This window comes from Balaenoptera acutorostrata, chromosome 6 (genome assembly GCF_949987535.1).
Source record: "Balaenoptera acutorostrata chromosome 6, mBalAcu1.1, whole genome shotgun sequence".
In the NCBI taxonomy this organism is placed as follows: Eukaryota; Metazoa; Chordata; class Mammalia; order Artiodactyla; family Balaenopteridae; genus Balaenoptera; species Balaenoptera acutorostrata.
Window position 1 is genome coordinate 113,824,292 of NC_080069.1, and position 25,225 is coordinate 113,849,516.

Here is a 25,225-nt window from a genome sequence, read left to right on the forward strand (position 1 = left end):
TGAGCAGGGCTCGGCCTGGAAGTCACACAGCCTGTGTGGGCGCTGCACTCACCACGCGGGCCTAGCTCAAGGGCTGGAGGTGGGCGTATTGACAGTGAAGTACACAGCTGCCTTGTCCACAACCAGGCTGCAGCGGCAAGGCAGTTTTTTTCTGACCTGAGGCCTCTGAAAGCCAAGATGAAGGATCATATAAAAAGACACCCCCTTCTCCCACCAGAGCCCGTGATGAGAGTTCGGCTAAGAATTTCTAGGCGTCCTTAGAAGGATACTCATTTGGTCCAATCAACATTACCTGGCTTTAAATCTGGCACCATCATCTGAACAACACCAGAGAAGGACTGGAGAAAGCGAAGAAAGCCTATCTGTGAATTTTGTTGCCAGTAAGAATGAATGAGCAGCCCAGTGCGGGGGTCGCTTTCTCTCTGCAGATGAGGGACCACGGCAGGAAACGCCACGGACGCTGAGCTTAGCAGGCAAGACAGGGAAGAAGAGCACGTACACGCTCCAATCCCTGCCGCCCTCTTCCCTGAACCCACCCTCCCACCAGCCCCCAACCCAGCACTGGTGGGCGACACAACACAATGGCTTCGGAACACAGGTTACAGAAGTTGGCTGTATAAGAGGCAAGTCTTTAAGAGTCTCATCAAGCCCTCACGTCCCCACACGTCTGACCTAACCAGAGTTTCTCCTGTGGAACGGCCTGATCTCAGCCTGGTTTGGCAAATCAGAGACGTGGTAAGAGCCAAGTGCGTTCCACCAAACTTGCTGTCTGCTCTGGGATTACTGTGAAGATCCAATGAGATGATGCGGGGAAAGTGCCAGTGCGGGGCCTGGCACACAGCGGGGGCTCAATAAACGCTCACGTTGTTTCTCTGTGACCTTATCAGTAACAAAAAGAAGATGGGGTGTGGGTGTCTCCAAATTAGAAGATGGATCTATGATGGTCCTACCCTTGCCTAGCACCATGCTCACTGCCTGGTTTACAGTGGCTCCTCAGCGAGATTTTTAGAAATGGATGCTGCTGCTTGGAACCTAAGAAGTGCATGATAATGTTGCTATTATGATCACTGTTATTAGAACAGTGCCTGCCACAAAGCAGACATCCAGTCACTGGCTGCTGAATAAACGAGTGGATCCGTCCCCCACTCGTGCGAACCCTGAACTGGTTTCCCGGCCTAGAGCCGGACTCCTCTTGCAGCTGGTACACAGGATCACCTGGTTTGCACCTGACTTTGCACCACAAAGGCGGGGTGCAGTCAGGGCAGCCCTGCCCTGCCCCGGAGGTCCCGGGCTGGGGCTTTGGGAAGGTCAGACATTAAGGCCCATTCGCCTGTCCTCGCCCACAGCTGCTCCTTGTACAATAGAGGCAGGTTAGGAATGTGAACTTGTGGCTGAAATGGGGGGATTAAGTTTGTGGCAACTTCAACTGAACTTGCAACGTGGTGAAACATGGGGAAAAAGAACAACAGAGCTAATTAGACGAGCTGAGCTGTCAGAGTGCCGCTGAATGGCTCAGCGCCAGCAAACAAAAGGAATGGGTTGGCAATCAGCAGGATCGATGGAGAAGACTGCTTCATTAGGGATGATAAACCAGACAGAGCAGGAAGGGGGGGGGGGGCGGGAGGGGGAGGGAGGCAGCAAAGCGGGGGAGGGAGAAAGGCACGGCGGACCCAGAGACAGTCACCCGCGTGGCTGCAGACACACCCAGAGTCACACACACATCTGACTGGTGTGGACAAAGCAGACACAAACAGCAGACACAAAATTGTACTCATGGACAGACAACCACCCAGAGACACGCACAGGCCTCGAGATACCAACATACTCAGTTTCACAAATACACACTCACAGAGGCACACACAAGAGGAGAAGGCACATGCACAAATCTCTCTCTCTCTCTCACACACACACACACACACACACACACACACACACACGGCCGCAGACGTACAGCTAGAGCCGTAACCAGGCACAGACACACACAGACAAAATGGTTTAATTAAGCCTGAATCACAAGACGATACAGACAACTGGCCTGTCATATTTCAGTGATCACATCCATCTTTCCGGGGTGCTTAGGAAGGGCGGGGGCTGGGGATGAGGGAAGAAACCACATGCACACACAACTACGACCGGCCCCACCAGTGCTAGGATCCCAGCAGCGCTGGGGGAGAAAATGCTAAACAGGGATTTGGAGCTCTGTTCAAGGGGGACTTGAGGGGAAAGTTGGGAAACCAGCCAATTCCCCACTGGATTTAAAACCTGAGAAATCTAAGTCGGCAGGGTTAAATGTGTATTGAATACAAAAGCACCGAGTACATTTGATTTTAATGGTGAGCAAGAAATAATAAATACAGAGCTTATAAAGCGCTTCACGTGCAGCCGACCACAGCCTGCCTCTCCCCTGCACGCCCCGGCCCACTCCCCTGAGCCCACCAGACACTGGCAAGGCTTTCTTCTGCTTTTTTCCTTTTTCTTCTTTTTAAAAAGAAAATCTAAATCCTCTGGTCACATCTGAACCCCAGCCACAGGTGCCAGGCTACAAAGCTCCTTCCAGAAAGGCTGAATGGCTAGCCCCCATGCTCCCACTACCCTGGGCCGATGGCCACACTTCTGCCCAGAATGTCTGCAGCTAAGTGACCCGGCAAAGCGTGGCTATGGGCCAGTGGCTCCTGACATGGGAGCTTGTCAGGCCATCTTCTTTGAGGCCCTTGAGGGTTTCCATAGCCCATGTGCCCCAGGTTCACCCCTAGTGTGCAGTGGTGCCCATTGGAAATGCTTGCACGAATGCACTCGGAGTGAACAGACCCTGGGGCACTGGGGAATGCAAGGCCAAGAAAGCACAAAACTTCTACGGCTCCCAAATTAGTCCCATAGTGACCCTGCTTGGCAGAAGGTGTTTGGGTTGGCAGAACTGGGGTACATGTACCCACCTCTTGCCAGGGACTGTGCTAGGTGCTACACATATATGACCTCATACCCCACCAGGTAGGTGTAGCAAGCCATTCTACAGATTATGAAACTAAGCCTCAGAGAAGGTATGCATCTGCCCTAACATCACACAGTCAAGAAGTGTCCAAGCTGTGATTCAAACCAGGACAGGCCTCTCTGACTTCCAGGTCCAGGAGAATCAGTTCTGCTAGGTACCTGCCTCTTCAAAGTCTCATAACCCAAGGCGGGTGCAGCCCCGTGTGCCGGGCTGGTCACCTCCTGCACCAGGGCGGTGGCAGAGGCAGCTGCTGCTCAGGCTTTGCTCAGGGCAATATTTGCCTTCCCAAGTCCTCAGTCGCCAATGGATGTGGCTGAATTCCAGCCCCCTCACCCCCCAATCTGTGTACGAGTCCCCACACTGGTGACACAACGTGGAGCCCACAGTAGCTGTCTCCAGTACCTGAGTTCTTCCAAGGGGAGCAATCCTGCCCTGGATCACACTTTCTAAGAGATTCCCTCACTGTCTTGGATCCTAGGTCTCTCCAAGGACTTCTGAGAGCTACCCTCTGGATGACTTTGGCTTGGGAGAGGCTGCTTGGTGAGGAGTGGGGAGAGGCAGGGCAGAGAGGCAGGCCTGGGCTCAAAGGCCAGCGTGGCCTCTTATCATCTCTGTGGTCTCAGCTGCCATTTGGGGAAACAGCATCTGCCTCCTCCAGGCTGTTGTAAGGACAAAGGAGCACAGTCTAGGCACACAAAAGGTGCTCAGTAAATGTCAGTTCTCCTCACCTCTGCATGCCTGCCAGGATCTAACACTGCCGTAGAGATTCCACAGGAAGCCCAGCCGGCTGCTGATGAATTTTTTCTCACCTGAAGGCTCTGCCCCAGCCCTTTGTACTCTGTGGAAATGGAGATGAAGGGTCTGGGGAGCTTGGTATGCTGAAAAGACCATGGGTTCTAGAGGCTGGTGACCCCTTTGTGTAGTTGAGGGACTTGGGTTAAGTTACTGGGCTTTGGTTTTCTCATCTCTAAAACAGGTGGAGGCAATGCCTACTTCATAGAGTTACTGTGAGGCTCAGCTGGGTTGAGGTGGCCAAGAATGATTTGCCGACTATGAAAATCCTAGGTGAATGATGGTTATTAAGAAACTGGGTCATTCCTTAGAAGCTGTAAGATTTAGAAACCTGTTAAGTAGAGTAAGAACTGCTACTGTGTGCCAGGCACTGTGCTAGGTGCTTTACAAATGTCATCTATATCATGCTCACAAAATCCTCCATGAATGAGGGTGTATTAGAGAGAGGGGAGAGAGGCTCAGAGAGCTTCAGGACCTGCCCAGAGTCACACAACTTTGGTCTTAAGCCTGGCTCTGTCTACTCCCCAAAGCCATGTTGCTAATGACTGTACTGAAATTCTCACTAAATCACACAAGCTTTGACCCAGAAGTTGGCTTCCTGTCCCCCAAAGTGGTTTCTTTTTGCCGTTTGTGACTTCCTTCTGGTGAGCAGAAACATTCCAGCCCCTCGACAGCAGTGCTGATCACGGTTTGACTGGGGTACAGGATGGATCTGTCACACGTGGTTGGAACTGCAGTGTCACGGCCGCCTCCACCCCAGCCCTCTAACTCCCGCATGTGGTAGGGAAGGGAAGGGAAACAGTGCCACAGAACTTTCCAATATCCACGCAGAGAGCGGCCACCCAACCGATGCTGGGTACGTGCGCCTAGGATTCAAAACAGACACAGTTCGAGAGCGCTCCTAACCACTTCCGGTTTGGTGCTGCCCGATTTGAATCAATTTTTGCTCAAATAAACTCTTAAATTAAAAAAAAAGAGAAACAGATGCAGTTCAGCCTAGTCACCTGCACCCCTGGGCCGCCACACCTTTCGAGATGGATGCGGACACCGCAGTGGGGAGGGCGGGAAGGGCTGGGACTCGGGTTCGTGGGGAACTCTGAGGGCTGCTTTTGCTTGACTGCAAGAGTGGTGGCCGCTTTGAACAAGAAACAGAGAGACTCTTCTCTTGGTAAACAGCCCTCACTCAATGGTCCCGGCAAGTTTCCTTCCCACTTTAAGGGAACCTGCTGAAGTTATCAGGCCTCTCAGCATGACCAAAGTCTGGCCCACAAGAAAAAGGACTTCACCGATGCTAAACATGGGACCCACACTCCATATGTTCCCAAGGTATTTCTCTTGAGAAAACACGGATGGGTCTCTTTCCCTCGCCCACCCAATCCCAGGTGTTGGTGGGTTTATCACATCTCATCCTGCTTTTCTGCCCTTACTTGGAGCTTCGCTTGGGAAGGTGGAGCCCCACGTGAGGCCCAGGAGATGAGGCAACCCGGTCTCCATCTGAGCTGGCTCAATATTCTCTGGGCGTAGCCTCCACCCCCCAGGAAGGGATATCAAATGCATCTGCAAACCGAGATCTGGCGGAACAGACCCCTGCTGCCAGATTTCTGCTTCCTTTGTGAGGAAGAGGCAGCTGCAGCCTTAAAGCTCATTGGCTAGCAACGTGGCTCAACCCAGGAGATGCGCTCAAACGATGCACGGCAAGCACACCACACGGCGACCCTGCTGCCTACAGCTCTGACCTGCGAGTCACCAAACTGATTCAGAAAAAGGAGAGAGAAGCCCAGAAAATGCAAGTCCAGGGACATGCCACACAGAGGGAAGCTGAATAACCCACTTCATGGTTTTCTTTGGCAAGGCAGCTGAGTTCAGACCCCCGAGGTTTAGTCAGGCGGGGAGATGGCTCAGGCAGTGTTAGGCGGGAGGGTAGTACCACCGGCTACTCACGGGCCTCGAGCGCTGTATCTTGGGAGGCGGCGGGCGAGTGGGATGGAGTCTCTGTGGCTGCATTAAAGCGGAAACTTAAGGAATCAGTACACACGAAGATGGTTTGATGCATTTCCACACACGGCTCCAAGCATTCAGCCGCCCAAGCGGGAGCCCAAGGGCCATCCTCGACGCCTCCTGCTCCCTCGGCTGGTCACCAGCTCCTGCACATCCCATGTCTGAGGCCCTCCTCTCCACTTCGAGCCTGGATCACTGTAATCACCTCCCAACAGGGCTCCCACCTGGATCTCCTCAGCCATTCTCCACACAGGCCAAGGGGGAATCTTCTAAAATGCAATGTGACCCTGCCACACCCCAGCTTCGAGACCTCTGCTGTCCCCGCCTGTCCTGGGGCCACAGTTCAACAAGGCCCTGGGCTGGCATTCCAAATTCTCCAAGACCTGGGTTCTGCCGTGCCCCACCCAGACCCCTCCCAACCTGTGCTCACCAGCAGACCCTCGAATGGCCTGAGGCTCTCATGCCTGCTTCCTGCCTGCCCAGCAGGTGGAATGACCAACCTCATCCTGATCTGCCTGGCAAACCTTTACTTGTCCTTCAAGAATTCGCCCAGGTCAGATGCTGCCTTCAGTGCTCTGACTTACCGCTCACTACCACCACGTATCTTCCCCTCCCCACCCCCCATTCTCCTTCAAATGTTCATTTCCTTAAGGGATTCATCCCTGTGCCTCGGGAAAAAATATCTGCTCAGTAAATGTCTGATGAACAAATAAAATTTGCACAAGATGCTTGATTTTTGAACTCAGGACTTGAATAAAAATCAATAGAGCGGGCTTCCCTGGTGGCGCAGTGGTTGAGAATCTGCCTGCTAATGCAGGGGACACGGGTTCGAGCCCTGGTCTGGGAAGATCCCACATGCCACGGAGCAGCTGGGCCCGTGAGCCACAGCTGCTGAGCCTGCGCGTCTGGAGCCTGTGCCCCGCAGCGGGAGGGGCCGCGATAGAGAAAGGCCCGCGCACCGCGATGAAGAGCGGTCCCCGCACCGCGATGAAGAGTGGCCCCCGCTTGCCGCAACTGGAGAAAGCCCTCGCACGAACCGAAGACCCAACACAGCCAAAAATAAATAAATAAATAAATAAATAAATAAGAAAATCCTTTAAAAAAAAAAAAAAAAAAAAAAAATCAATAGAGCACAGACCTCTTAGCTCGCTCCTCAAACCCTTTATCTCGAAAGTCAAGCTTTGTTCTGTCAATGGCCTGCCCACCTAGATGCCCTGGACAGTGGGGCGGATGGGCAGACAGAGTAAGGAGAGTAAAGGTCCACACTAGATCAAGGTCACGGACACTCGGTGAGCCCTGGGAGGCTTCCAGTTGGTTCCTCCATCAACCTCACGGTTCACAGAGGTCCATCAGTACGCCACAAAGTCCAGACCTGCACCGCCCACTACAGGAGCCAATGGCCACACGTGGCGAGTCCAAAATAAGATGCGCTGTAAGTGTAAAATGCACGCTGGATTTCAGAGACTTAGTTTGAAAAGAGAATGTAAAATATCTCAATAATTTTTTATATTGATTATATGTTGAAATGAAAATGTTTTGGATATTTCAGTTAAATATATTATTAAAATTAATCTCATCTGTTTCTTTTTACTTTTTTAATGCAGTTACTAAAACATTTGGAATTCCATATGTGACTTGCATGTGTGGCTCCCGTTAGGTTTCTCGTGGACAGCACTTCAGAGCTTCGCTTGGTTGGAGTGGTCCTCCAGGTAGTAAACTTGCCTCAGAACTCATTCTCTACAACCGACTCCCAGAGAGAGGGGCCATGTTTCAGGCGTCCCTGGACCCCTGGTGTCAGCACAGGGCCTGTCAGAGTGGCCTATGGAGAAAACTGGCCGACAGACTTGGTGGAGAATTGGGGTCCCTCATGGCACATCGAGAGCATATATGGATGGAAATAAAGTCTGGCTTCCCAGATCCTGTGCTGTTAGGAGTGTAGGCCAACCCGTGCTCGGTGACCCTTCTTCAGTTGGAGGCTATCTGGGGTTAGGATGCCACCCAACGAGATGAGCATGGCCACCCACAAGTGCATAGGCTGCTGCCCTCGTCCCAACCCCCCGACTCTCACACACCACCCCCACTTCCCCCATCACCCTCAGCTTCCCTTGTCCTCGGCCACTCTGCTTCTGGGTGACCTCCTTCTCTAGCCCCAGAACCCTCACCGCTAGTCACCTCTGACCTGCATTTCTGTCCCTGCTGGCGGGGGTGGCAGCGTTCAGGAGGTCACCTCTGGGGTCAGCCAATCTCAGACTGAACCCCATCCCTCCACTCATCCTGTAGCCCAAGATTTAACCATCCAGTCTTACTTTCCTCATTTGTAAATGCAGGTAATGGCACTACCTACCCAAGGGGGCTGTTAGGAAGTTTCAGTGAGAAGATGCTCGCCAAGATCTTTAGCCTGTAGACGCCAGCAACTATCACCATTATCAGGTTTCCTTGCCTCCAGCCTCTCCCCTTCCCAATCTATCTTCCATGCTTATTCTAGAGTGGACTTAAAAAAATACACGCCCAATTATGTCATTTGCTAGCCTAAAGCATCTCAGTGGAAGGCCGGCATCTCCCAAGGTGTCTTCTGAGAAACCATCCTGGGAGATGCATTGTATGAAAGAAGAAAAGGGGGTTCCCCAGCCAGACAAGTCTGGGAAGTGCTGTGTCTTGCTCCATTTGGGGATTCACAAGGCTGGTTAGCACAGCAAAGACTGCCAACCCTTGCAATAAAACACCCTACCGTGAACAGGCAAAACACTATTAACTCCTTTTTTTTTTTTTTTTTTTTGGTAAAAGTCCTGTTTCCCACATTTATTTGAATATAGACTCACTTCCCCTATAACATCTGTTAATATCCCCTGGAAAATGTTAACTGAAGTGCTCAAAGCCCTCCGGATTCTGGGCCCCACCCATAAGCCTCTGCAATCTCATCTCTGGTGCATCTCCCCCACCAACCCCGCCCCGCTCAGCCCCTTGCTCTCCCTGAAAGCTCAGGTGTTTTTTAAAATTTTTTATTTTTTTTTTACTTTTGGCTGCAATGGGTCTTCGTTGCTGCGCGCGGGCTTCTCACTGTGGTGGCTTCTCTTGTTGCAGAGCACGGGCTCTAGGCGCAAGGGCTTCAGTAGTTGCAGCACACGAGCCCTAGAGCGTGCGGGCCTCAGTAGTTGTGGTGCGTGGGCTCAGTAGTTGTGGCTCGCGGGCTGTAGAGCGCAGGCTCAGTAGTTGTGGTGCACGGGCTTAGTTGCTCTGCGGCATGTAGGATCTTCCTGGACCAGGGCTCGAACCCATGTCCCCTGCATTGGCAGGCGGATTCTTAACCGCTGCGCCACCACGGGAGTCCCTCAGGTGTTCTTGAAACACCTTGCATCTCCTTTTGTCTCACTCTTGGTGCCTCTTATTTGTCCTTCACTGTCTGGCTCAAGCACTGCCTCCCCCAGAAGGCCCTCCCTGCCCTTCCCTGAGGAGCTTGGGTCAGGTGCTCTGCTCCCCATGTATTCACAGCACAAAGGTTGTAATTATCAGCTCACTCATCTCATTTCTCTGTTTATCTAGTATGGTACTGGCTAAATAGGTGCTCAGCAAAGATTTTTGGCTGAAGCTTCCTGGCACATGTAGAAACTCAACACATGTTAGTTCTCTAGATTCTGTGATTATTTTGCTTTGATTGTCATCAGGAAGTGCTAGTTCTTTTGCAACTGAATTTATAAACGGTGGGAGGAAAGCAGCCTCTTGACCACACCTAACCTAGAAGCTAGTAAACCAGAGGAATTTATAGACACCAAGAAATGGTAACGTGGTACAAATGTCCTGAGTGTGGCCGTGAGGACCCACTGCAGGGATGCCGGGTATATCACAGCAGCTCCCTCAGGGCAAGGCACACAGTGGATGTGCTGCTAAGAAGCTTCTGCTTCTTGGAGGGGAGGAAGTAGTAGGGCTGTTGGGTCATGGTGGTTGCAGTTTCCCAAATATGCTGGGTGGCATGACAGTGGGGGACACAGGTTGGGGAGAGCTGAGTACTCTGGGGACAGTTAGAACAGCCCATAAGGTGGGGTGGTGGTGACTTGGCGGGAGGAGGGGGTGAAGAGAGAAGCTAGGGGAGAATCAACTCAACATACCGTTTTCTAGAACGTGGCTCCAGTGCTGGGCAAGCTGAATCAGGGAGTAACTGAATGTGGGGCTGTAACAGGGTGAGGTCCGACACGACTGCGGAGCCAGCCAGACACAGTGAAAGTCATTTCCGTGAGCCGGGGTCCCCACCCTCGACCACACTCCCTGAGGGCCAGGGCCAGTGCGCGCTTGTCTGTCTCTTCCCACGGCTCTGGTGCCGGGAGCTTATCCTTCCACGGACAAGGAGACAGACTGGAGGTGGGGAAAGTGACCTGCTCCCAGGCCGCCTGACTGCCAACCCAGGGCTCCTCCCACTGCTGGAGGAAGAGGAGGCAAAACCAGAAGAGCCTTGGAGCTGAGAAATCAAGAGGTCTGGGCACTTTTGCAGAGAAATCATGTCACATGTGATCCTCAGTACCCTAGATACACTGACTGCTGATTCTTAAGCGAGTTCAAAAAGGCTGGGCCTTTGGCAATCTTTGGCTAAGAAGAGTTCTGTTCAACAGTTCATCTGGCACTTCCTGAGCTGAGCTGTGGCAGGAGGGATGGGGGTGCTGGCACCTGCCTTCCTGAAGGTCACGTGTAGTCGGGAAGCAGATTCACTCTCCCATGCATAGTGATGGAAAAACTACCTGGGGCCAGGGCCTGGGGATTCAGGAGACTAAGACACAGTCTGTCCTTAAGGAGTGTATGGTCTAATGGAATTTGACCCACATCACTGAAAAATACCTTTCTTAGAGTACAAAGAGCATTTGGGCTAAAACCCCAAGAAACATACTTTGGGTGGAAAGACTCACGTGCATGTCTTGGTTCTGTCATTTTCTAGTTGAGTTCAATACTGGCTCTGCCATTTGGCAAGTTATTTAATCTAAGCCTCAGTTAACTCTTCTGTAAAATGGAAATAACTCCTGAGTCACAAGCACTGGTGTGAGGGTGCTACACGAGTGCATTACAGCTGTGGGAGGCTCTGGTCTGGCAATCTGCTGATGAAACGAGACCATCCAATCCTCTGTCCTTCCCTTAAACCCATCAGTCTCCCCAGAAGAGTCCTGTGAATGTGAGGACCTTGGTTTTTCAAGGCAGTGTGCTGTGAGCAAGGCGCTGTTGAAAGGGACTGGATTTTACTAATCTCTTCTATTTACATGATGCGTTTTCCTTTCAAAGCATTTCTACTTCCCTTCTTTCCTTTGAGCCTCACATTCCCTGGTGAGGCAAGTTAGAGGAGGGTTATTTCCCTGCAATAGAGGCAAGAAACAGGAGGCCCAGAGAGGTTAAGTGACTAGTATGAGGTCACAGAGCTAGTAGCAGGCACTAAAACAAGCAGGTATCCTTAGTCCATTGTGCTATCCTTGTCAACCAAAACTTCCAAAGTCATCTGGAATCCTTTCTGATTCGGTTTTTCTAACCCTTATCCCTTCCGAAGTTGGACGGTGTTGTTAAGAGATCTGTGCCGGGCTTCCCTGGTGGCGCAGTGGTTGAGAATCTGTCTGTCAATGTAGGGGACATGGGTTCGAGCCCTGGTCTGGGAAGATCCCACATGCCGCGGAGCAACTGGGCCCGTGAGCCACAATTACTGAGCCTGCGCGTCTGGAGCCTGTGCTCCGCAACAAGAGAGGCCGCGATAGTGAGAGGCCCGCGCACCGCGATGAAGAGTGGCGACCGCTTGCCACAACTAGAGAAAGCCCTCGCACAGAAACAAAGACCCAGCACAGCCATAAATAAATAAATAAATAAATAAATAAATTAAAAAAAGAGATCTCTGCCTTAGAGAAAAGGCTGGTGAGAGAATGACTGACATCCTCCCCTTCCCTCCTTATTTGAGCATCTCTTTCCAGTGCTTTCCAAAGGAGATTCACGTGTTGATTCATTCAACAAACAATGCAGTATACTTTGTACAGGCAAGGGGCACACCAGTGAATAAGACCCAGTCCTGCCCTCAAAGGGCTCCCACTCTGATGGTGGGGTTATAATACAGGTGGGAAGAGGGGTGCTGAGGTCTGTGGAGGTACCAAGGAGGGGCTCTTCTACCCGATGGGGGTGGTACAGAATTTAGGTGCATGAGATGGGAACCCCAGTGATCCAACAAAACCAAGTGAGGGTGAATATGAGGATGCGGCAGGCCAGGAGGAACGGCTGGTGGGTGGGTGGGTGAGTGGGGTCACATAATACAAGGCCTTGAACGTCAGCCTAAGAAGTGTGGATTTCCTCCTGAGCGCAGTGGGAGGGATTTAGGCAGGGAGGGACATATCAGAGGCCTTGGTGTCAAAGATGGATGGGAGGAGGATGGGTGGGCTCCTAAGGACAGACACTCCCTTCCGGCCAAGGGGGCCTGCCCAGACCTCCATGTTGTCAACTCGCCAGCTGGCATGTGACTGCTGGGAGATGTGAACATGAGAGGGTAAGCTCCAAAGTGTGATTGACATGGAAGTCCCAGAGAGGAGAGGAACTCTTCTGGCCTCTGACGGTCTCTGCCTGACCCTCGGCGTTTGTATCTGTCAGCCGTGTGGGCCAGGTGAGTATGCTCATCGGATATGAAACCCACATTTATGAGGACAGCATCTGATTTGCAGTTAATTTGTTGATGCAGCAAAACACATTGTTTCCAAAAGGTCAGGAGGGGAAGCCGTGTTGGAATATCAACTTAATTAACTGGGTGGCATGGATGAGCGGGCGCCCTACACGGGGCTGCAGGGTGGAAAATGCTTCACTGCCAGGCGTGGACTTGGGGCAGAGAGTGAAGCGGGGGCAGCCTGCGAGGTGGGCAGAACTGAAGCTCTGGTGGCCCGCTGTGTTCTAACACCTAACCAGCGCATTTGCTGTCCCGGGAATGAGGGTCATTATTCCATTTCACAGATGAGGGGAGGCAAAGACTTGCCCAGGGTCACACCGAGCAGTGGATGACAGGCCTTCGGAAGAGGGTCAAAGAGCTCGTCTCAAGTTAATTGCGCACTGGGGCAGGAGTCCTGTGATGGATTTGGGAGGGGCCGGCTGTTTGGGAACCGGTGCACAGATTTCCTCAGTCCCCATGGAGGACACACCTTGGACTATCCCTTTAACATCCCTTTAAGGTCAGAATCAGCCTCCCGTTTTCACAGCTGGTAGAGCAGACTCAGGGAGGGCAAACAGGCGCTACCTAAGGCCACACAGAAGGTGAAATGTCAAAGTCAGTGGGCGGACAGGCCAGACCCCAAGCGGGGACCGGTGGTGTGGGGAAGGGGGCAGAAGATCGGAGATGCCCGAGGCCTCAGGGATCAAGCAGCTTCATTGAAGGCCGAGGTCTATGCGTGCAAAGCTTGGGGTGGGGAGGCAACCTGCTTGAGGTGGCAGCCAGAGCCCCCGCCGTGACCCTTTCTGAGGGCCAGAGAAGGTGGGGCGTGCCCCATGGCAGCTGGAGGCATGAGAACGGTGGTGGCCTCCAAGGTCAGCCTCAAAGGGGGTCTCAGGTCCTTTGGGTCTGAATGGTGTTCTGAACTGTCCCTTTTCTGTCAGACTCCCATCTAGCTCACCTGGAAGAGGCCCTGGCATCCCCAAAGGGGAGGCTGGGTAGATGCTGGGGGCTTCTCTGTGCCAGGGATGTGCCCAACCAGATACGCTTCCAGGAATGGAGAGGGTGAAAGAGAAAATTCACAATTAAACGCTGTTACTGTTTAACGAGGGAAGAGTTCACCTGGTTAATCTTCCTGGCTAGTAGCCACATCAATGCTCTGACCTGCGCATGAAATGGCCCTGGTTGGGAGAGGAAGACAAAGCTTTCTGTGGCTTTACAAAAGGCCTCTGGGCTGAGAGCAAGGCTCCTCTACTCCTCGGGAAGGGAGAGCCGCTATTATGCAAGGTATGAAAATAAAAGAGGGCTTCTTTTGATAGGCCTCCAAAAAGGAGTGTATTGAAGCTATATTTGTGTGGAGTGTCTCCTTTGAAATGCCCAACCAGCTCACTCGGGCACAGCTCTCGCCTGTCCCCCAACTCCTGTCATTATCTTGAATCCTCTCGTCCACACTTGATAGAGCTGATCCTGCTTGTTGGGGAGGATCAAATGCTTGCCTTCGCTTCAGAGTGTCAGCAAGGATGCTGGAGAAGACTGAGCGCTGGTGTCCTACAGCACTCGCTCTGTGCCAACAGCACTGGGCAGGCCCTGGGCCCCCACAGGGGACCCTGGGGTCCTCGGGCCCTGCAGCATCCGCAGAGGTAACTCTCAGCTCCAGGCTCTAATCTGGGAGGGATGCTCATGGAAAGACACTGCACAGGATGGACCTCTGCATCAGAGCTGAGGAAGAAGTTTCCATCCTGCTCGTACACGATGACAAGGTGCTTCTTCATGGGAAAGGGAGGCTGGCAGGGGCCTCATCCTGGAGTACCCTCAACGGGCCAGGTGCTACCCAGTATATCTCAGTCAGTCCTAAAACTCTGCATAGAAGCCCTGCCATAATCCCTCCGCCCCAATTCGCACAATACGTTAGGAAGCTGGTTGTCGGACTCCGGGGGGAGGTTCCCACGTGTCTGCAACTCGCCGTCCTGAGGCACCCTCTGCAGGGGTGCTGGGGGCTGAAGGTGGCCCTCGAAGAAAAGCTGTAGCACCTGCTGTCGTCTCTGGAGAGGGGCTGCCGGGGACTCAGCCGCCCCAACAAGTCACCTTGCGAGGCCATTCTCTCTGCTGGGCCCCGGCACTCTGCGGCGAGTGAGAGCTGAGCTGAGAGGCGGCTCCTCCTGGTCCTGAGAGCAGTGCATTCTTCCCCGATGTTGACAGGAGTAGTATTTTGTAGTGGTGCTGGTTAATTTGTAGTGGCATTTGTGGTTTGAAGCCTTGTCAAGATCCCTGATTACTTCCCGTGCAAGGAGCTCGGCTGATGGGGAAGTTCACATGCTGAACAAAAGCAGCGAGGCAGCTGTGAGGGAAGGCTGCGAGGGGGCCGGGTGACCCCAGGCCGCTTGGGGGACAGAGGCGGGGGAGGGAGGGGGCCAGCAGTGGGGCGGGGGAGGGGAGCCCTTTGTTTTTAGTCAGGTGCAGCTGCTCGGTCTGAATAGGTGGCATCCCATTGGCGGCCCGAGGTCAGGCAGCAGATGCGGGCCGTGGCTGGGCAGGGGCAGGGAGCCTTGCTGACGCGTGCCATTCTCTGCCCAGACAGAAACAGGACGCGGGGGCTTCACTGCTACCTACATGGAGGCAGCCATCTGGGATGCCATCAAGGGTGCCTGGGTGACATTCCCAGGAGGTTGGGGATGCCAGGAGGGGCTTCCAGATGTTGGGAGAGAGAATCCCCCCCTGACAGAGGCAGGGGGGCTGTTTTGAGGCACTTGCTATGTTCCAGGTTCTGTACTAGAAGCTCTACCTGTAAGGTCTCTAATGAACCCAACAACCCTGCAGAGAAGGTAAAATCCCCATTTGGCAGATGAAGAAACTGAGTCTGCATGGCTCAGTGACTTGCCCACGCCTCACTGCTAACAGGTGGCCGAACCAGGCTGCAGACCCAGGTAAGTCTGACCCCAAAGAAGCCCACACTCCTTCCATCAGACCCAATACGCAAACGGCAGAAGGAAGATGCTGAATCTTATCCCCTTGAGAATGGGGGCGCTTCCCTCTCCCTGGGGAGTTCTTCCCCCCCAATATCCTCTGAGTTTTTTGTCTTGCTAAGTCCATTCTGACCACACAGAAAGGTTTGTCTTTGCAGCCGCCTACATTTCACCAGGCCTGTGTCCTGACTTGGGGAGGGTTTGCTCGGTGCATTTAAGGGCTGGGGCCAGCTCAGCAAAACCAAGGCTAATTTATCATCTCTGGAATGGTGTCCACCCCAAGCAGTACTACCACTAGGAAATTAAAATAAAGATCTTCTCTCGATTTTGCAGTAGTACGGATAGGATCGTATAGCATCTTCCGGAAAGGGAGTCTGGTGATTACGACAGCTTCCGTGCTGCTCTCCCTGCCACCAGCTCCCCCCGCCCCAGTCCACCCGCAGCCCAGGGAGCTGGTCATGTCCTTCAGACGGTTCTCGGCAGGCCATTCGAGACCCAGTCCCTGGCCCACCCACCCCATATTTCACCCCACCACAAGCAGCCCATTTTTCCAGCCCTGCAAAGACCTGCCCAGCCACTCATGTGCCACAGCCCTTCACAGCGCATGTGCTCGTCCTGGGTGCCCTTCCTGCACCTGCCTACCTGGTGGATTCAGCTCATCCCTCAAGCCTCCGTCCCTTCCCTGGAAGCTATCCCTCTCTTCCTGGCTGGATAGAGCCTGGCTTCTTTCTTCTGTCCCTCCCCTAAAGACGAGGGGTTCCTCGAGAGTGCTGTGGCATCTTGGTCACATCTGGATCCTGGTCACATCTGGATCCTGGGCTCTAGGCACAAGGCCTGCACACGGTGAGTGCAAAGTTAAATGCTCACCCAAGACTGTGGGACTAGCCTCAAATGGTCAGTAAGGCCGTTGCCCAGCATTTGACTAACGTGGACCAACTAGTTGTCATCCTATCACTGAGTCGCACTGTCCACAAGGCTGGCAATGTTTCTGATCAGGAAAAACTCCCAACCTAGAGATATCCTGGTCTAACAGGTTGAGCCCAAGGCCACCCTGAAGAGCAGGAGACTTTTCGAGGAGAATGCAAAGGTGGGAAGCTTAGATGTGAAATATCCCCAAATTTCCCCAGTGTCTGTTAAAGACAGACAGTCAGGTTCGCCAGACAGAGGTTTTTTTTTTTTTTTTTTTTCCTTCCCTCAGAACAAATGGATGGAGAACCTGTTTTTAAAATTCCTGGACCCTGGCATACATTTCTATCTGTGTCAAAGTCTAGCCCTCCACCGCCTCAGCAGAGTTTAAAATCCTAGCTAATAGGTTAACAACTGTTTTTCTTCAGCTTCAAATGAAGAATATCAGAAGGCTGGGGGGGAATGCAGCTCTCCAATTTGTACGGACTGCACACAGCTCCCTGCAACGTGTGTTTGACAGGACTGACATTCTGTACCGCTGTGAGATGGGAAAACGTGTGACATTTTTATTCATGGTGGCGTACGCCCTTGTAATGATCAGCTCTGGTCGATGTGCTTACCGCAGCAGCCCCAGAGCCCTCGGAGAACAAACAGGAACCCAAGGTGCCAGCAGTTCGACTGCCTTATTAAACACCGCCAGGATCCTAACGAAGACCAACTGCTGGAAAATCTCACTGTCAAATCCTCAAGGACATTGTCAGTGCACAGCTAACTGCATATATTTTTCATTTAAAATACTGAAATCCAGCATTGTGCCATTACAACCGAGGGGAGGGGCACCCACTCCAGCGGCCATTCTCTCGGCTGCCTCTTCGGAGCTCCAGATGCCCAGTGGGGTTCAGGGCTGAAAAAGGGGTGGCGGAGATGGGAAACTGACTTTCTGAAAACCCAGCCCAACCTTCAGGGTGAAAGGCTGAAAGTTACAGGGCTCTGGTGAGAGTCACTTAAACTTGGAAAGTCGATCCACTGGCTCCCTCCTAAGTCTGAGCCAATCTGCATAATGAGAAAATCCGTTTCCCCCAGCCAGCCATCTTCCTGTAGGTGCAACCCATCGCATCCTGCACCTTGGTGCTAATCAGCCTGCTGCTTGGCGGCAGACCTTAAGACATCTGCAGGAACACATGGCCGTGGTAGGTTTCACACCTCGGCAGCAAAGCTGTGTGTCAGGGTGCCCACCTGCAATCTCACCACTCGCCTCGATTCCAAGGCCTCAAGGTCAGTGTGCAGGAGGACCCCTCCCTTCAGCGGTCATTTTGAATCCGGATGCACACTGATGGATGGAAGCCAATCACATGGTAGACCCTGGAGCTTATCGTGGTTGTTACGTGGGGTGGTTTGGTTATGGCTGCACACGCTAACGTACTGATGTATTTACCTTGTAAACATGTATTATTTATGCAGTGCCTCTATTTCCATACTCCAGCCCTGATGCACCAAGACATACTCTGCTATTTATTTATGGGGTTCTTGGCATAACGGGCCTAACAAGATGCCCATGTGTGGTTCTTGCAGGTTTGCAACAAACCGTACGTGGTTGGCTGAACAACTGGATGTTCTCCATCCATCACAGACAGAGGCTTGCATTTTAAGGGGCTGTCTGTAAAGCTGGTTTAGCATAATACTGTACATCATCCTTGGCAGAAATGCCCTGGGATGCTGAAGAGCTGGCAACCCAGCGAGAAGGAGCCCTAACCTTTCCTACCCTAGGATGGGGCATGGGGTAGAGTAAGCCATGGGTACCCTGGTTACAGGTCCCAGAGCAAGGGGGGAAAGGAAGGAGGATAGACAGCCCCAGGGCAAAAGCAGGACAGTGAGGGTGGAGGTGCCCTGTTCCTCTCAGCTGGCCATTTTGTCCTTCTGCAGAGCCTTTCCACATTGACCCCGTATATCCCAACAGACACTCCTTTCATCGTGGGCTGCGCCTCAAATCTCATTAGAGCATGCTGGCTAGAGGAAGAGAAATTCAGCCTGCGTCCAGCCCTGTGCCATTCCAAGGTGAGCCTCAACAGCTCCCACGGAGGGCATCCAGCGGACCACAGCGCTCTGTCCCTTTGGTCTCCTGGACCACTCTCCTATCGTTCCCTCATCCTCACATCCCACGAGCTCTCGTCTGAATGCTGGCAGCATTGTTAGTGGTCTCCTGGCCTCACCTGCTTCCACCCCTTCTAGCAGTGGCCCAGAGTGAATGTTCCCAGATGCCATTCTCTTGAATATAATCCCTCACTGGCTCCTGACACCCACAAGATATGATTCAAGCTCCCCCAGGGCCTGGCCCCTGCCTACCTCCGCAGTTTAGCTCCTGGCCCTCACCAGCTGCCTCTACTAGCATTTCTCTTTCTGTATGGTTTGTTCACTGTCTCTCCCAGACAAAGAGTGCCATGAAGGCAGGGCACACATCTCATCCCTTCGCAACCCTGGGGACTTGGACAGGGCTTGGAGTTTGACGTGCCTCATAATATGTTAGATAAGTGAAGGAAGGAATTAATGAAGGCATAAAAAAGTAACTCAGAGTTCTGCCTGGCAAAAAACTCCAAGGCATCAGGATTTTTAATCACAAAGATAGGAGGGCAGCAGGGGAAGAATTCTTAGCTGGTCATCATGGTTTGGGCAATGGAAAGTGTTTGGTAGATAGCTCTGGGGTGAAAGTGGCCCTCTGTCCTGCCCTGTCTCTGTGGAGAGAACTATCCCCTGGTCAGCACACCTGGAGAGCCACCATCTCTGCTGACCGCTTCACTCCACCTGGCCTCCCGAGGCACCATCTTGCCAAGGCTCCATCTACTGCCCCTCTGGAAACGCTCTCCATCAACCTCTCCAGAAAGTGCAAACAGGGATCCATCTAGAAGGCGTTAGGGAGTAGCGCATCCCAAGGAGGGCTGAGAGGTAGCTGTAACCATGGAACCATACGGCTGATGGGCAGCAACATCTCAGAAATTCAGTTTAAACTGCTGCCAGGCAATGTTAATCCCCCATCACATTTTGCATGTTAAGTGGGATATAATCAGCGATCCCTTGGGAGAGGTCCCTTTTATACATTCTCTTTTAGTACTTTTATTACATTTTAAAATTCTTTGCAGTATAAACTAAATGTGATTCAATATTCCAGAAGACATGGAACTAAGCAGACTGACAATAAAACTAAGCTGGCAAAAACAATGACCTAAATTAGGGACACGGTCAGTGCCATCTCAGATGCAGCGTGCAGGAGGCTGGCAAGCAGCCTTTGCTGCCAGGGAGCTGCCGTCACCACCAAGCTGTCCCAGGTCAGCTGAGCTGGGCAGTATGATGGAAGAAGCCAGGGTCTTGAATCTGAATCCATCCTACCAGCCAGGGGATTACGCCGGACCCTAGCGAAAAGTGGGGCACTCGTGGTCCCTCCTGCATCAGTCTGGGGAAGAAAACGTGAGAAAGTGCAAACACCTGCTGAGCATACTGCACAGCGCCCAGCAGGCACTCAGAAGGGCAGCACCACTGCTGTTCTTACCCCTGTGTTAAGGAATCCAGGGCTCTGTTAGGTTTACTCTGGGGAGGAAGCAAAGTCTCAAATCCAGAGAGCAGCCATCAACCTTAGCCAGGAGTGGGGGAGAAGCAGAACAGTGACCTTGACCTCCCTAGCCACCCTAAGCCACACTGCTGGAGTCTAAGCGTGCCCCAAACCACTGGCAGCCACAACCAGATACCCCAGGAACCAGAAGGAACTGAGGCAGAAGGCTCGATGAGGGGGGTACAGTGAGGGGAGGGCCTGGGGTCCAGCATCAGGTAGACCTGGTTTGGAAATCTTGCTCTGCCACTTACTGTGTGACCTTGGGCAAGTTGCTTAACTTCTCTGAGCATCAGCTTTCTGGGGATAATAATAACTGTATCAATCTCACAGGGTTGTTGAGAAGATGCAGTGAGATGATACTTGTGGAGGGGTTTGCATGAGAATGAAAACCGACCCGACACATCCGACCCCCTCCTCAGCCTGCCACTTCTCAGGTAGTCCTTGACACCCCTTCCCCCAGGCACGGCCAGGTTAATCATTTACCTCGTCCACAGCAGGGCTCAGGGATTGATGGGGGACAGTGTGACAGGCAGCTCCGGGCACAGCGCTCCCGTGGCCACAGGGCGGGGACTCCCCACACCGGCAGTGACGCTGAGCTGATTCTCCCGGAGGATCGTGCTTGTGGGATAGAATTTATTTTCAATATTTTATGTTCTATTTCCCCTTCCCTACTGGGATAAACTCTCCACCTTTGGCACATAGAATTCTAATCTGAGAAAACGCCTCCTCTGGCCTTGCTGAATCAGATTTCCTGCTCTTGTCCCGCTGGGCTCAATCTCTCCCTGGCAGGGAGCTGCATTCCGAGCTGCTCCAGCACAGAGCTTAAAAGAAATGCTGTTTTTAGGCTCTGGTCAGTCCTCTAGCAAAGAGACCCTGCTGTCACACTGCTGAACGTAGACAAGCTTGGGGGACGCAGGAGGCCTGTCACGCACACACGGCACTGCACGCAGGGGTCCTCAAGTGAACTCAGGCCTGCAGACCAAGAGCCACCTCCCTTGTTTGATTTCTCCTGCTCTGCTGAACTGACTGGTGGCTCAAGGGCATGGGGAATGCACAGAGCTGCCCTCACCTCCCATGACCCACCACCTTCCGTGTATTCACTGCTCACCACTCGGTCACTCCCCAGACTCACTGGGCAACTCATCTGCACCAGGCCCTGCAAGGGTGCTAAAGTCACGGAGATGAGGCTGACACTATCCCTGTCTGGGGACAGTGTGTCAGGCGCGGGACAGTGGTGGCCCAGAGCAGGGAGGGATGGCTCTGCTTGGAGGAGTCAGGGAGGGCTCGTGGGGCAAGAGGCGCTTGAGCAGGCCCTGAAAGGCTAATGGCATTTTGTCAGCTGGAGCAGAAGAGGAAGGCCATTCCTGGCACTGGAGACAGTAGGAGCCCATTCATCTCTGGGTTCCCCCAGCGCCCAGCACGAGGCCTGGCCTGGAGCAGACGCCCATGAAGAGCTGGTGAAGGAGTGAACACGGGATTGTGCTGGGCACTAGAGGAGAGGAAGGGACTCTGCCTGGGAAGGGGGCACTTAGCAGAGTCTCGCAGGGTGAGAAGGAACTGGCCAAACGTCAAGGACTGCAGGTACCTCCAGTCCAGCAGGCCCAGCCGTGGGCAGGGGGCTGGGAGGGGGCCCTGGTGGCTGGGTAAGTTCTCCTGATCATCCAGCAAGTCTGTGCCCCGGGGAGAGAATCCTGGAGAGGGACCCACATTGTGGAGGGCTGACGGGCCCTCCTATCTCACTACTTGTTGATGTTTTCTGATGCCCCTTGTGCCTCACAGACCAGTGGAGGAGAGCGACGGGTGACCCCAGGAATATGAGGGATGTACGGGTGCGGTGGGGCTGACATCCAAGGGCAACTGGGGTGGCGCAAGTCTGGGGAAGGCCAAGGACAGACTAAGACATTGCAGCAAGTGGAGCTCGTGAGGCAGGGATGGATGAAAAGTGGACACTGGAGCTGCCAGAGCAAAGGTGGTGCTGGAAACCACAGGGGTAGCCGAGCTCCCCACTGAGTGGAGAGTCAGAGGGGACAGGCCAGAGCTGGGGAAGAGCTCTGTCCAAGGGAAGGAGGACCAAAGACAGCTCCCTTGGTGCGAAGTCCAGTTCAGACCTCCTGTCCTGCTGGACTCGACACTTCATCCATCCACCAGGCTCCTGCCGGCCAGCCCAATTTCCATGCCTCGGTGTATTTTACTTGGGCCTTTCTGGAGACTCTACCTTGGGCCAAAGGAGTGATTTAGAAGGCAAGAATTCTCTACTGCAACCAGCCAGAGAAAGCCATGAGGCAAGGTGCAGAGAATTCCACCTGAAGTCAGTTGCCACCCCATCCTAGAACAGGCTAGAACAGCAGCTCTGTTTGGTCTCTCAGGTTCAGAACCATCATCAGGTATCTGAGACACAGCCTGGAGAGGCTGCTCCCACCTAAACGAGGACAAGGAGCTCTCTGCCTAGTCCTTGAAGCTGATGGAGAGCAAGGGCAATAATCAAACATTGCATCTACTCTGCAGTGATCTCCAGCAAGTCAGCAGTGATGAGGTGATGGGCACCTCCTGAGCATGCTGGTGGGGAATCACCCCGAGGACCAAACTGGTTGGAGTTTAAAACAAACGTAAAGGGACTTTGAGATGCTCCGTGGCATGATCATACAGCACAGGTCTGTGCCTTTCAAAACCACCAGATGGATTCTGTCCACCAGGATTAAGCTGAACCACTCACTGTGACACCGTGGTCTCCCTGAAGGCAGGGGCCTTGCGATCGGCACCCTGGTTTCACAGATGTGGCACAGAATAGGTATCCGTGATTATCTGCTGAACAAGTGACCTAGGTTCTTGGCTCTTTCTCCACCTCTGGGCCCTGGGTTGCAGCTGACTTGGCACACTCCACTCCCCAGAAGCTGTCACAGGCAACTGTGCCCATCTCTGTAACCTGCAAGCCCTGATTCGTACCTCCCTGCCATGCACTCACCTGTCCCCTCTCTATCTGGTGCCTTGGGTGACCTCTGACCTTGGCTCTCCACTATGTATACTCTTGATTTCAAGATCCCCACCACTCTGGGTGTGAACCTTTCTCTGCCATCAGACAAGAGGACAAAGGCCTGGGACAATGTCTCCTGTTTGGCTTCTGTGCACATTTATCAATTTAACCTGTTTTCCCTTCTTTTGATAATAGCCCCCTGATTTCCTTTCCAGGAACTACCCCTCCTGTACTTCTTAGGTATGTATTTCAGGTAGAGCCTTACTCGTGGCCAACAGAAAACCCTTGGCCACAATGATGGGTTCTAAGACAGGCATATGATCAAAGTTGGTTCAATGAGTGAACCCATGCCTCGTGTGGTAGTCACTAGGAAGTGAAACCCTCCTGCTGGTCTTGCCCCTGGAAGGATACAGTCTGGAGCTGCTGCAGCCAGGGAAAGCCTCCCTGAGAATGGTACCAGCAGAGGAGGCCAAGGCGGGAGAATGCAGCAAAAAACTGGGTCTGATTGACATGATTTAATGCTTGGATCAAGTCATACTTGAAGCTGTTATGAATGAACAATTTTTCTTTTGGGGTTTTGCCTCTTGCAACCCAAAGTAACCTAACTGATGGAGATTCCCAGTATAAGCCCTGCCCCTGGTCTTTGGGGGCTGGGCTGGCCCCTGACACCCCAATACTAACTCCTACACATGCCCAGTTTCTATCCTGCATTCTAATCCCTCACACATATGAAGAAAGCACCCAGCGTGCCTCTGGTGTCTAGTGATGGGTTTGGTGTGCAGAGTCTACGCTGGGTGCAGAATACTAACTTTCTTGTCTTGGTGCCAACCGAGGCCCAGAAACATTAAGGAAGGCCTGGGATCTGGAAGGAAACCAGGAACAAGGCCTTACTGTGGTCCAACATCCTGGGATCCTGGGCCACCTGCAGAGGCTGCTGCACTGGCCCCATCACTACAAACTCAGCAGGAAACTGCCATGTTCTTAGCACAGAGCTGGAGCGTGAACCTGAGGTCTAGTAATAGACAACATGGCTTTGAATCCTGACTGTTGCTTCTGAGCTGTAAACCTTGGCTATGCCCCCAATCTCTCTGAGCCTGTCTCCTCTGCAAGAGGAGATGATACCTGAGACCCAGTAGGCTGGTTAAAAGGACTCAGTGGACTAACTCGTGGGAACTGGAGTTGGAACACAGACCCCCTTTTCCAGGTCTCAGCACGGTGCCTGGCATGTGGCGAGCAATTCAGCCTCATGGCCCCCCTCCCCTCCCTCACTGCTCTTCAACTATGAGAAGTGCTCAAACTGCTGTGAAAGTGCCCAAGACCTAGCAGGAGGGGCGTGGACTATGGTCGTTGGCCCTTTGCAGACCTCCTTAACTTGTGCCGAATGGAGGTCCGGTGGTGGAGCTTAGAAAGCAAATTGCTATTTTGAACCTGGACTTTCATTTGGCCGCTGGCCTTTCTCAGCCCTTCCGTGGCACGTCGGGAGCCCCTGAGCTCCCTGTGGCATACTAGCTGAGAAGGCAACATCACACGCTTAATCAGAAATCGCCTGGATTTTCAACCCAATCCTTATGAACCTCCAGAATCTTTCTCTTTTTTGACTGGCAAGTTTTTCCTCTTGAAATCGAACATGTCTGCTCTGCGGAGCAAAGCCTGGCCTTGTTAACCTTGCATCAGAAAGCTGTCTCTGGGCTACCTGGGCTATGAGAAAGTGAGGCCACATGGAAAGACAGGCCCAGCCAGCCACCCTCGCCAGCAGACCTGACAAACCCACTACCAGTTAGGGACCACACTGCTTCGGTAATGGCAGGGGCTGAGTCAGGACAGCTCTGCACAGCCACCAGCCTGCACTGGAGGCAGGGCTGCCTGCTGGTCACCCTGTAGACGGCACCTGGGAGCTGGAGGGAATGGAGCAGGAGGCCACCCCAGTGGTGCTCGCTTTCTCACGCAAAAATCTGGTTGAAAGAGTGGAAAAAGGGGCAATGGAAAAGGGGGAAATACGATTTGAAAACAACAGGGTTTGAAGGAGCATTGTGCAGAGAGCTCTGCCTTGTGGTCTGTGAAGGCACAGCTGATAAGTTAGGCCAAGAAAACGACTTTGGATGGCAGACCACGACACTCCTCTGCTCACTCACGCCTGGTGCCCCAACCTGCCCCCTGGCCCCTTCCTCTCACGTGTGTGAGGCAGACTTGGGCACCATCGCCCTGCCATACCCCCAGCCCTCCCCCTGCCCCACGATGCCAGCCCTCCTCGGTTTAGGTGTTGACTTTCCCACAAGAGCTGTAGGCACGAGGGTCAGTTACACGTGTGCACGTGCAGGGGGGGCTGCCACTGACGGGTGTGTGTTCTGAGAGCCGCAGTGTGATG

At 53.0% G+C, this 25,225-nt stretch overlaps 1 protein-coding gene across 9 annotated transcripts in view; it reads right to left on the minus strand.

Moving 5' to 3' along the window:
- DENND1A (DENN domain containing 1A) overlaps positions 1–25,225 on the minus strand; it is a 537,868-nt gene that overhangs the window by 22,027 nt on the left and 490,616 nt on the right. For 6 of the 9 annotated variants that reach the window (XM_007194701.2, XM_007194702.2, XM_007194699.2 and 3 more), the window contains one exon: positions 5,723–5,779. The exons of the other annotated variants lie outside the window; for them this stretch is intronic. In XM_007194701.2, coding sequence (XP_007194763.2) covers positions 5,723–5,779 — 57 coding nt within the window. The remainder of the gene's footprint in view (positions 1–5,722; positions 5,780–25,225) is intronic. 9 annotated transcript variants of the gene reach the window in all.